This window comes from Carlito syrichta, unplaced genomic scaffold (genome assembly GCF_000164805.1).
Source record: "Carlito syrichta isolate Samal-C Ts95f unplaced genomic scaffold, Tarsius_syrichta-2.0.1 Scaffold302231, whole genome shotgun sequence".
Classification (NCBI taxonomy): Eukaryota; Metazoa; Chordata; class Mammalia; order Primates; family Tarsiidae; genus Carlito; species Carlito syrichta.
The window spans coordinates 702,956-715,921 of NW_007246327.1; the positions used below are offsets into that span (position 1 = coordinate 702,956).

Here is a 12,966-nt window from a genome sequence, read left to right on the forward strand (position 1 = left end):
CAATAAATCAAAAAATTAGCTGGATGTGGTAGTGCGTGCCTATAGTTCTAGCTACTTGGAAGGCTGAGGCAGAAGGATCGCCGGAGCCCTGCAGGTCAATGCTAGGGAGGCTGTGAGCATGCCACTGCACTCCAGCCTGGGTGACGGAGTGAGACTCCAACTCAAAAAAAGAAAAGAAAAGAAAATACCTAAGTTAAACCAGTTTCCAATTAAAACAAGCAGACAAAAGGCTATGGAATAAGGGTTATCTTTATTTGGATTGCAAAGTATAAATATGAACCAGGTTTGGAAATACAGTTTGTAACAGTTCAGAAATGGCACCAGAAACTTCCAGAAGGGACCATGACAGCATACCTTTATAGGTTCAGTGAGGTGGGTGGGATTACACAAAAGCCTTCCCTACCTCCAATCGATTACCAAGAACAGTCAGCTCCAACATTCCCTGTTCCTCCTCAGCCTTTTTTTTTTTTTTTTGGCTAATACCGTCTCTAGACTGTCCTCTGCTGCACTGACCCCTGCATGGAGTAGCACCAGAAGAATGACAGGAGTAAGAGAAATGTCATGACACAAGGGAGAGTGGGTTCCCATGCTGTGGGCCTAGGGCCACGGGGGTGAGAGATAGGAAAGCTGCAAGCATGGAAGCCCAATCTCTTCTGAGATTTGGCAGGGAGAGGACACAGGGAAACACTGATATCTGTTACACTTTGACCTCAGCACCTTGGGCTTTCAAAACACAAACGGTAGACAAAATCGCCTAGGCAAGACTGCAGTCCAACTCATAGAGTGGCTCTGACCGAGTTAACCCTTACATCCTGACCATACAGAACCCCCCTGTGGCCCTCTGACCATGGAAGATCTTCAGAAATGTGGACAGACAATAAATTAGTACAGATGGTCACAGAGCCATCTCAGCTTTGCAGCAGGGGAGGGTGGCGCTGAGTCAGATGGTGGGGATACAGGGTGGAAGGCCAGGAAATTGCCAAAGTAACAGTCTAGGCACTTGAAATATTATTGTTAGATTGTTAAAAACTAAATAAATTAACATACATAGAATAAAATAAATATATAATTTAAGAGGCATTTACAAACAACAACAACAACAAAAAAAATAGTTGTTACTTTTCCATCTGGGTTGAAGTCCCAAAATTCAGAGTTCTCGGGCTTGTGGTATTTCACAGTTAACTCATCAAATCCAGCGCTGGAGGGTCCCAATGGCAGATCCCTTAGTGGCTACTTCAGTACATGGCTTCTCAATTTTCTTCCAGTCCATAAATCCATAAATCTTTCCTCCTTACTCTTTTCCTTCTTTTTTTTTTTTTCAGTCAAAGATCCTGGAGCATAAGGAATTTAACTGGCATTTCAAACCAGAAGGTAAGTGTTTAAACAAACTTATGGGGGGAAATGAGGTTGGTGGAGGGGAATCAGGAGGGCCTGAAGTGAAGGTTCCTTGCTTTTGCTTTCTTCTGACCCAGATCCCACTGGGTATATTGTGTTTGGCACTTGAAGGCTCTGGTATTTTGGCAAAGCAATTATGGGAGGCCCAATCCAGATAGTGACTGGGGACAAAGGAGTCTTCATGGCTAATTGTGAAGTCCTTCCCCTCTGCAGATTCTGTGATCAACTTGTGTCTTCCCACAGGTAGAAGTCCCCAGCCAATTCCTAAAGCACAAGAAGAGGGTAGGTTAAGTCAAAAGAGATCTTAACAGTCACCTGGGTCCAGTCTTAAAAAGTAGAAAAATCAGCTGGGAAGAGAAGGAGAAGGGATGCGCGTGAAAGAAGCTGTCCTCTCAGGCTTCTTTCTTGGGTATCTCTCTAGCAACTTTCACCCTAAGTGGAGATGAAGCACTGACAGTCTCCTGCAATGAGATCCTAGGGTTCCTCAACCCCTAGATCAAGAGAAGAATTTAGCACTCATTGAAACAGAGCCAGGAAAGGTAGTGATGGTATCAGGGGCCAAAGGAAGGACGGTACCTTGAGTACGGGTCTCTCAGTGGGAATTAGTCATGCCCAGCTTCACTTTCTCTTCACTTTCCACATCATAACCTCCTCTCCTGTGGTACCTGAAGAAGATAAGCTTGGTGAGCAAGTCCTGCCTGCTAGGACACAGCACGGCAGAATAGAACTCTGCCACTGTGGTCCCTTCACTACTTGGAAAAGCCCAGAGGGCATGGAAACCCAACAGACCTCCAGTCAAAGGCTCAACTACCCTAAGGGATGCTGCCTGTAACAGCAAGTTAGAATTGACAACAAGATTTCACCTCATTTATATGATCCTCACAATATCCTTTTGAAGTAGGTGGGCAGAGATTACAATCGTTATAAGATTACAGTCTGCAGAGAGACAGTTAACTGGTTCCAGATTCCACAACAGATGAGTTGCAATGCTTGAAAACAGGCATGGAGTTCTTGAAGGTCTCCCCTAACTGAGAACATACCTGGATTGGAAGTATGGCCTGAGGTCCATATGCCTCAGAATTGAAAGGATATGCCAATAGCACCACCCACACCTTGACTACCAAACCACATACTAATGCCATCAAAGAATGAAGCAGGAAAAAGAAATGTATGACAAGGTGACTCTGTGGGTGAGTGGCTGGGCACAGAGGGAGAAAAAGACCTCCCATGAGGAGCAGAACCTACTATGGCATGACAAGTTTGATCCTGGGCTCTCGACACTGAACTCACATCATGCCAGAGAAACCAAACTTTTAGAGACTCTATACCCAGGAACTAGCCCATAATTTGGTGTGGAGGGGATAGTTCAGATGATGGTAGAAGACTCAGGAGCAGGAAGAATGGGAGTGATTTGCAGAAACAGCCTGTAGGGACCCCCAACACTCACCTAAACATGAGAAGTCCCACGATGACAAGCAGACAGACAGATGACAGCACCACGGCCACCACGGCCAGGATGGTTGTGTGGTCATACGTATACAAGCGATTTTCCACCGGGAGACTCAGCCCATGGCACCTCTCTCCGTGGTAACCCGGGTGGCAGCTAGTTCGAGACAGAACAAGGAGGAGATGGGGTTAGTGGTTTGGCTTCTCTCTTTGCAATGGCCCACCTACATAAGCCAAACCCCATTTCTTACACCCTCAACCTATCAGTCCCTGATGACAATTCCTGCCCTTCCTCCACCTCTGTCCTTTAGGAGACTCTTCCAAGTCCCTTGGAAGGCTCTGTAGCATTCCTCCCTCACTTGGAGCCCTCCCCTTCTCCATTCCCTCTGGTACTCTGGCCTGAGAGTCCTGCCCCAGGCAGGGAAAAAGTGAGGGAGGTCTTGAAAGTCTCAGCTTGATATGTTCCATGCATGGCTGATTTATTACATATGCGTTCAGGCATTGTTCAAGTCACTTACAAGGACTTGGGCAAAAGAGTTGGTAGGTTGAATTGAGGGGATTCAGTATCACTCCCCCTAGTGAGGCCCCTCAACATTCTGACCCAGAAATAAACCCAGTCTTGCCCAGCAATGCTTCCAGCATCCAGTCCCTCTCCACCACTGCTCAGCCTATTAATAGGCCCTGTTCCTTTGCCAGGAGTCATTTTCTCAAGTTTCCTTCATTTAACTCCCAGCTCCCCCTGGATGCAGGGCCCAACTTGTGAGCTTAACTTTGGCCTTTAGCCTCTAAACACCGGGCTATCAGGCCTCCTTCATGACAGGAGGAAGCAAACAAATGGAGATAACATCTTCCTGCCCAGCTGCCCTGCCAGAGTATGGGAGAATGTCAGAAACAATTCCTTGGCTCTTCTCACTCAAGAAATAAATCACATGGCAACTGCCTCTTCTAACACAAAGCATTTCCTTGAAGCTCTTAGGAAAACTCAGAAGTGCTTACAGTTGAAGAAGCACATTCACAGCCCTTCCTTTATCTGAGTGCTCCAGAGATCCTTTGATGTAGACAGGAGCCCCATTTTACAGAAGAGTGGAATGGTTGGAAAAGGTCACACGGCAGGGCAGAAGTGTGGACGTGGACTGTCTCACTCTGATCTCAGTGTGCCGCCACTCACACCCCACAACCGCAGCCAGGGGGTACAGGCACTGTCTGCCTGGGGACTTCAGGCCACGAGCTGCTAAAGGAAGCACGGAGAACCTATTTTGAGCTGTGCCTTCTCTGGGGAGGAGGCTGTGTACCTGGTGCCTCAGAGCGAGGAATCCCTTCTTCCTGCTGAGAGGGCACCAAGGAAACTTGAGGAGCAGACCTGTCTAGGCCCAGCCGTGGCAGAGGGGCTAGGCTGAATGGTGCTGTGTCGCTGCCCCTGCCTTCCTGCCTTGCACCTCGCCCTGCCCCATTTCTTCCTGGTGCTTTGAGGAGCTACCTCACTGCAGGATAAATGCAGGTCAGGCCCGCTGTACATACAGGGTAGTACACAGTTCCTTGCCCAGCCTCTCCATACACGTGTCCCATCCACCCAGGAGGGCCAAAAAATGACTCCCATCCTTCCAGAACATGGAGGCCACTCCCAGGTTTGTCCCTGGAAAATCGCTTGTGCACAGCAGTTTACCATTAGCAAGCCACTATCCTTATCTACTATCTCAATTGAGCCTCCTAACACTCTGATAGGCAGGTACAGCCCCATTTTACAGACTGGGAGGCTGAGATTAAGGGTCAGAGAGGTTAAGTGATTTTCCAAAAGTTTCACACCTGGGAAGCAGCTGGGTCAAAACTAGGAACCAGTCTTGGCAGATTCCAAATTCATTATTCTTTCCACTCTGAACACTGTAGGTAACCCGAAGAAACATATATCTGATAGATTCCTGGGGCTGTCTGACCTTGCTCTCTGATTATTATTATTCATAGCTAGGATAATAAATAATAATAAATGGTAAATATTAAAGGCGAACCATGAGCCAAGTGCTTTGTGCTAACTGCTTTATAAGTAACATTTCATTTCATCTTAAAATCATCTCTGTAAGCCAGGCTCGGTGGCTCAGCCTGTAATTCCGTGCCTTTGGGAGGCTGAGGTGAGTGGATTGCCTGAGCCTGTGGGTTCGAGACCCGCCTGGGCAGTGAGACTTCATCTCTACAATAAATAAAAAAATCAGCCGGGCATGGTAGCGCATGCCTGTAATTCTGGCTACTTGGAAGGCTGAGGTGGAAGGATCGCCGGAGCCCAGCAGGTTGAGGCTGCGGTGGCCGGAAGCGGCCACTGCACTCCAGTTTGGGCGACAGAGTGAGACTCCAACTCAAAAAAAAAAAAAAAAATCATCTCTGTGAAGTAGGAGTTACTATCCGCATTTTAAAGATGAAGAGACTGAAGCTTAATTTCTGTTAAAAATCTTGCCCAAGGTTACAAAGCTAGTAAGTGGTAGAGCCAGAATTCGACCCAGCAGTCCAGATGACTTCAGACTTTGCTCTCCTGGGGGGAGGGAAGATGAAGTTGAGTCTGTTTTTCACTTCCAGTCCATCATTCAAACCCCACAGGTAGTTACTCAGATGATAGAAATAAAGCTTGGCCTCAGAGTCCCGCAATTCAGTTACATAATCCCTCCACCCTCACCCTGAGTCAAAAGGATAATAATGTAAACATCCTAATATTACCCACCTTCCCCTCCCTTTGCAGACAACTCCTGGCTTCCCCAGGGAAGGAGGGGGGTGATGAGTGCATGCCAAGCATCCCAGGGTGGGGGCAAGATCGTGTGTCTTGTTCAGAGCCAGCCGCCCATCAAACTAGGACACACTCCTCCTACCCATGTCTGTGACCCACTTCAGAACTTGTATTACAACAGAAGCAAGAACCCTCCAGGGTCCAGAGACTTCTTTCAAACTGGATTTCTCTGCCCCTACCCTGGGAGGTGGAGGGGGCACCACTTGATGGAGGATACTCAGAATACATGAGTTCCAGATTGGTTCTGTCATTTCTAGTCAGGTGATCTTGGGCAAGTTACATTACCTTTTCAAGCTTTGGTTTCCTTGTATGAAACAGGGATAATAAGTGTCTACCTCACTAGAGTATTGTGAAAAGATGAAATGAAATAATGCCAGTGAAAGCACTTAATAAAAGGCCAAGTCCCCCACTATGTGAGTTATTATCCAATCAGACTCCAGAGGTACTGCTCATATCCTGAGGAATGGCATACCAAAGTCAGACAGAGCACAAGAGAAGGGGCTCACCATTCCTTCTAGGTACCTGGGCTGAGGCCAAGTCAAGTCCCCAGGCCTGTCTCTCTTCCAGCTCTGAGTCCTTCTCAGCCCAACTGCCCCCAAGTTTCCTCCAGCCACAGGACACTTCGCAGCCAATTTCTGGGTCAGTAGCCCCAGAAAACTACTCTTTGAGGGTGATTTTTTGGCTGGTGACACAAAAGAGTTTTCCTGTTTGTGGTGGCTGCAGAGAGCTGGTTTAGGAAGCCAGCTAGCCTCAAGCTCACCACAGCAGCCTGGACACACCCTGGCTGGCGGTTTCTGGGTCTGGAGGCAAGGAGAAGCCACAGAGGGCCCCAGATGTAGGTACAAAGATGTCACATTCCCCTAAACCAGGAATTCTGTCTTCTTGCTGCTTCTGCCCTGAGGCCCAAGGGCAGGAGGCAGGAGGCAGACCAGACATGGAACCCACCCACTGAAAGCCTGCCTAGGAAGCTAACATAAACTTCGCATCAGAGAGATCTCTAGGACAACTGCTGCTCTCTATAAAATCCCGCTTGAACTCTATAAGGACAGATATAGGACAGAAGGACAAAAGTCAACACCCAGTGCAGCCTGGGGGAATGAAAAACATGCTGGACTAGGAGTTAGGCACCTGAGGTCCTGTCCTGTTTCCATCCACTTGTTTAGTTATCGATCTCAGGCAAAGGACTGCTATTTTCTAGCTCTAGCTTCATCATCTTTCAACTAGACATAGCCAGTTCTGCCTACCCAGCAGAAGGTTTGTGAAAATCCCAGGAGACTCTCTATCTTTCCATATCCTAGAATAGTGTCTGACACCAAATAGAGGTTCAACACACCTGTTGAGCTCAACTCATATTTAATGTAAATACTGAAGCGCTGGGACAAAGGAGAGAAGGCATCCTTATAATTATCATCACTGTCCCGAGGGCCACTGGGAATGTGGCCTGTGTGTGCTCATCAGGGTCTCTGGGTTGAGTTGGTCAGTTAAGCCCAGCTCTTCAGGAGAGCGGTCACACAAGCCTTCTCAGATGAGCAATGGAAGCCCAACTCCATCCACGAAAACACCCAGGACCAATTTGGCCCAGACAGATTTCTGGCCTCAATCCACTTGACCACCCAGGGTCACTTGCTTCACCCTGTGCCAATGATGCTATTTTATAAATTTAAGACAAACGTTTCCTATCCTGTCCCAAGACCTTGGGAGGGATAATGGGGGAACACTCTATGCTACTCTTGAACAATCCCCTCTAATACCAACATCCTGACAAGGATGTTATAGGAAAAGACACACAAGTGGCTGTGAACACGGTGGGGAGTGATGGGTCTGTCTGCCAACTGCCAAATCCAGGGCAGCTCTGCTGTGTGTGATCAGACAGGCCAAGGAAGCTTTCAAAAGCCAAGGGATCTGCACCAATCACCCGTAGAAGAGACACCAGGCAGTCAGCCTTCTTGACAGGCCAGGAGGCAGTGGGCACACACCAATCTCCTGGCCCCGTCCAGAGTCTCCCCAGAAGGCCCCCAGAGTCTGCCTCCCCACAGGGAAGAGAGCGGATGTTTGCAGCCTGACGTGGGGTGTTGGCCTCAGGCACAGTGGTGACATTATGCCTGCCAGAGAGCATGGCAGTGCTGTCATCTCTGAGAGGTTGCCAAGGCAGCCGTTTGTTGGGTTTGGTTTGGAAGAAAGGCTGAGGAACCCACAGCCCCTCCGCCCACACCCCTACCCAGGGAAGGGGTAATGCTGCCTGACCAGAGGCCAATGGCTGCTGGATCGGGTTCCATTTACTATCAATCCTGCACAAAGAAAGTGTTCTCCTACCCACCATGGCCAAAGGCCAATACTCTCCATGTCCCTCACCCTCTTGACCTTTGCTGGGATAAAGAAGAAGGGAGGAGGGGCTTCAACCTGCCCCCAAGATGGCCCCTCTCTGTACTGTTCACTATGCCTTGAAATCAACCCATATTTGCTCTCTCATGTGCACACATACCCAAACACGCACATACCTACACAGTATGTGTCTAAACACACCTTATACCTGCCTGCAGGAGCTCTACTCCACTCAGGAAGCCCACTCTGCCATGTTTCCTACTGGCTTCTCCCTCCCAGAGCAGGGCATGAGCAAGAATGAAGGGCCTGCCTTCAAGTGCCAGCTGCCCTAGCCACATACTCATTTTGCGCAGGCAGGAAATATCCCCAAGGATTAAAGAGCGTCACAAACCCACACCACAGGAAATTACATCCTATGGTGGGGGGGACTTCCGCTGACTAAAAATATCTCCCTTCCCGCCAACTTCCGCCCAGAGTTGAAGAAGAAACTGGGTGAAATTATGAGTTCAAGGAACAGTGACAATGAGGAACAGCCACGTGGCTGACAAAGAGTGTGCTGACAATATTCAGCCCTGGGGAAGAGGCACTTACATGCAGGATGGAGCCCGGAGCTCCTTCACATATTTGCATTCTCCGTGGATGCAGAAGTCTTTGTATTTCCGAAGACATGGGTCTCTCTTCTTCCCTAATCCCCTGCCTTTCTTCTTTCTTTTCCCATGCTCCTCCTTGCTTGGTGTGACCAGTGCTTGCGGCTTGGAGGACAAAGAAACTGTAGGAGAAAGGCACCCTGTTAAGTTTTTGATTCCTAGGGAGAAGATCAGAACAGTCTAGTGTTTCTTCCGTCTCACTTACAGTCTGAGGCCTGGGAGGACCCCCTGGTTCAGTGCCTCCCAAGGGCTGAGGGAAGATTGGGCAGCACCAGCAGAAAGAGGGAACCTCAGTAGGAAATAGAAGCTAGGGTGAGTCCCAAGGAAGGCATTTCACCATCTCAGTTTAAGAGCCCCATTCTGAGAAAGCTAGCTTCCGTCAAGTAACTGCAGCTTATTGGGCAATTCTACCAATCTCACCCCCACTCCGCTGTCCACCTTCCATCCCCAACTCCCAGTCCCCCATACCCACTTCATTCTATTTTAGCCTTAAATCAGCTTCATTTTCTGATGCTGTAATCAGTGACCCACTTGCAGAAAGTCAGTGTCACAGACAAAAATTGCTTCTGGAGAAGGTACTTGGAGGTTTTGGGGGTGGAAGCCTCCTTAAAAAAGAACAGTCTTCATATCTCAGGTGGCCCCCTCTGGGATACCCACTGGTACCAGGGTACCATGAGCCCAGAGCACATCCTGGTTTGGGAACGGCAAGAAGGCCAGTCCTGGTCAAAGCCTTTCTTTTTTGACTTCAAGCAACATATTTACCCTGCTGTATATCCTTTACAGCTCACCCACTTTCTCAAAGATCCATTTGCATTTATCCCCAAATGTCCTGTTTATGGCTCTCTGAGATGCGAGGTACAGAGGATACAAGGGGTGGAAATAAGGGAGCTGTCCTGAGGGAACTGGAACAACGATGACTCCCCACTTCTTTCCAGACTTCAGAGAGACTGGGGGAAAAACAACCTCACACAGACATTCAGCTGGAACTGACCAGTTATACCCATGAGCCCACCACCCATGAGCCCAGGGGTCTGACGATAGCCCAACCCTACCCCTTTGCTCCCCACCCCCTGCAGGAAGAAGGTACCCCATAACCATGGCTACAGCCATATGTCTAGCAGAAGGTTGAGCATGATGCATTAAAACAGAGACCTAGAATTCTCAAGCTGGAAGTAACTTCAAACAATATCATGGCTTTCTGTTTGCAGATGAAAAACCTGAAGTTCCAAAAAGCAGAGGAATATACCCAAGGTCATGCATTTCTGAGATTAGAAATGCAGTCTCTGACATTTGTATACCTGACCCTGAATTGTACCCCATATTTAAAAAATAGAAATAGGCCAGGGATGGTGGCTCATGCCTATAAACCCAGCACTTTGGGAGACTGAGGTGAGAGGACTGCCTGAGCCCACGGGTTTGAGACCAGGCTGAGCAACCTGGTGAGACCTCATCTCTACAATAAATTAGCTGGGCGTGGTGGCACATGCCTGTAATTCTAGCTACTTGAAAGACTGAGGCAGAAGGATCGCCTGAGCCCAACAGGTCGAGGCTGTGGTGGCTGTAAGCGTGCCACTGCACTCCAGCCTGGGCGACAGAGTGAGATTCCAACTTAAAAATAAATAAATAAATAAATAAGTAAAAGAAATGAGGTCTCTGCACTTCACATCCAATGTTCTTCCCCACTACACCAAGCTGCCTCACATATCCCCTTCTCTTCCCTCCCACAAGTCTGGAGCACCTGAGATGCTGAGCCAGGAATGAATGGGCTCTGAAGTCAGTAGTAGACTTGTGCTCCAATTTCAGCCTTGTGACTTTGGGCAATTCACTTAACCTCTCTCTGCACCTCAGGGTTCTCAGTCAGATGTGGATAGCAAGAGTAACCTCAGAAGGTTGCTACAAGGGTTAAATTAACCAGGATAAAATATCAAGTGCCTATAACACAATAAGCATTTAATAACTGGTAGCAGTTATTTCTTTATATGACCTCCAGACCTGAAAAATAGTCCTTGCCTAGCAAAACCAAAAGAAGACAAGAGAAGTAGGTATCTGCAGCCACACAGTCTCTCATTTCCTCTAGTCCAGTCCCAGGCCACCTCAGAGCTCAGAAGGCGAGGCAGGCGGTCAAAGAACTACCCAGTGACCAGGGTGGTGGGGAGAGCAAGGCAGGAGGGCCATGCCAATCAGAGAGGGGAGGGACGGGTGCAGGGTGCCAGCCAGGCTCCTGCCATGGAGAGGGAGCAGTGAGTCAGGTTTGCAGAGGTATGAGGAGCAGCCGTGTGGGTGGGGGCGTGAGTCACAGCCCAGTCCTGCCCAGCCCAGCTTAGAAGGAGAAGGCCAGGAGAATCCAGGCTATTCAGGCCATGGGCAACCCCCTAGAGGGTCACTGTGAGAGAATGAAGTGTGGGAGCCCAGGTCCGAAGCAAGTACCCAAAGGAAGTTCAGATAAGGAGGGAGAAAGGCAGGTGAGGAGCAGGTGGGCCTCTGTGCAACCAAATCCAGTCATTCTGAGACTGCAGAGCTTACTCCCCGCTCCACCCTAGAAAATGGCTTCAGGTGCCTGGGGGCAGGGAAGTCGGCAGGCTCTGGACTCTGCCCTACGCCTCTACTCAGCCACAGCCACATAAGTTGACTGGAGGATCCACACAGCCCTCAGGGACTCACGGTGGTCAGGAAGCCTCCAGGCTTTGGGTAGCATTCATAGATGCCTGGCATTATTTATTTATTTGTATTTTATTTTATTTTTGAGTTGGGGTCTCTGTCACCCAGGTTGGAGGGCAGTGGCACGATCATGGTTCATTGCAGCCTTAGCCTCCTGGGCTCAGGCAATCTTTCCGCCTGAGCCTCCCAAAGTGCTGGGATTACAGACATGAGGTACCTAACCTAGCCAGATACCCAGGATTTCAATACAACCCCCTAGGGACCCAGTGCTCACCATTCATAATCCCCCGGAGGTGCTTGACCTCACCTAGGGAGAACAAGAGTTCCTCAATCTCCTGTTTCCCCAACCTGAAGACAGGTGGGAGGAAGGAGACTAACACTGCCACTGCATACTTTCTATGTGCCTGGACACCTCCACATTTGTTATCTCTATTTTACACATAACAGATTTTTTTGTGGAAAAATGGACTTGCACTCTTTTTTTTTTTTTTTTTTTTTTGAGTCGGAGTCTCACTCTTGCCCAGGCTGGAGTGCAGTGCCATGCTCACAGCCACCGCAGGCTCTACCTGCTAGGCTTAGATGATCCTTCTGCTTCAGCCCTCCAAGTAGCAGGAACTACAGGCACACACCACCACGCCTGGCTAATTTTTTTGATTTACTGTAGAGATGAGGTCTTGCCAAGTTGCCCAGGCTAGACTTGAACCCTGGAGTCAGGGAATCCTTTCACCTTGGCCTGCAGGAACTCTAGGGAAAGCATCTCAACAATTCCTTATTCCTATCACCCTGCTTACTTCAGAGGAATGTATCAACCCTAGACAACTTGCCTGTTTCAATTTGCTCAAAAGTACACAGAAGGGCATCAACCCAGCCGGTGAGACAAGGACAAGAGAGACAGTGGGACCTATATTCCAGGATGCCCCAGGCCGATCAGCTTTCCTTGAGGTGCTCCATTAATACCCCCAACACCCAGAGGTACCCGAACAGCATGCATCTCAAATTCTCTAATTCTTCAACTGCCCACCAAAGTCGGAGGATGGGCAGCCCCCACAATTACCTCTGAAAAGGTCGAGATCTGCCTCTCGCAAGTCAAAGACTTCTCCCCGGTCCCGGCCGCCTCCTGGGGCTAGCAGCTCGTCTGTAGATCCAGTGGGAGGGTCCGGGTTGCTGGTTCCAGATGCCAGCCCTCTCCGAAGCCGCTCCAGGCTCTCGCCCGTCACCAGCGCCGAGAGCACTGCGGGAGAGGGGCGAGGCCGCATCAGACCCCCAGCCCACACCCCCAGCCAACACACACTGATGCCGACGCTCGTCTGCCAGGGTGCACGGGCCCCACCAAGTGGCCCGCGCCGGGGTCGCTGCAGCGACCTTCCTCTTTGCCCCCAGCATAGCGTCCCCATCCCCCCGACCCCTGGGGGCGTCGGCAGCCCTCTTACCTGCAGCCAGGAAGAGCTTCAGCACCACCGACGGCAGCGGCTTCATGGTCCCGGACCGGGTGGAGGCGGCGAGGCAGCGATCACTTCGGAGGCGGCGGCCACTGGGCGCTGGCACTGGAGCTGCGCGGCGGGGCGCGGGAGATTCCCCGGGCAGCGGGTGCCGCCCGCTCCTGGGGGCAAGCCCGGCTGGGACCCGCGCGCCGCTCGCCGCCGCCGTGCGTCTGCCGGTTCACTCCGCCGTCCGCGCGTCCGCCCGGGTCCCCGCGCCCAGCTCAGCTCGGCCGGCGGCGTGCCGCGCGCA

At 50.1% G+C, this 12,966-nt stretch overlaps 1 protein-coding gene across 1 annotated transcript; it reads right to left on the bottom strand.

The window, feature by feature from the left end:
* Nucleotides 1-231: 231 nt before the first annotated feature.
* On the bottom strand, nucleotides 232-12,966 carry HBEGF (heparin binding EGF like growth factor). Its single transcript, XM_008056128.2, has 6 exons — nucleotides 12,666-12,966; nucleotides 12,290-12,466; nucleotides 8,522-8,699; nucleotides 2,843-2,998; nucleotides 1,972-2,060; nucleotides 232-1,659 (listed from the first exon to the last, which is right to left on the bottom strand). Exons 1-5 carry the CDS (start codon nucleotides 12,709-12,711, stop codon nucleotides 1,988-1,990), a joined length of 630 nt encoding a protein of 209 aa, XP_008054319.1. The 5' UTR covers nucleotides 12,712-12,966; the 3' UTR covers nucleotides 232-1,659; nucleotides 1,972-1,987.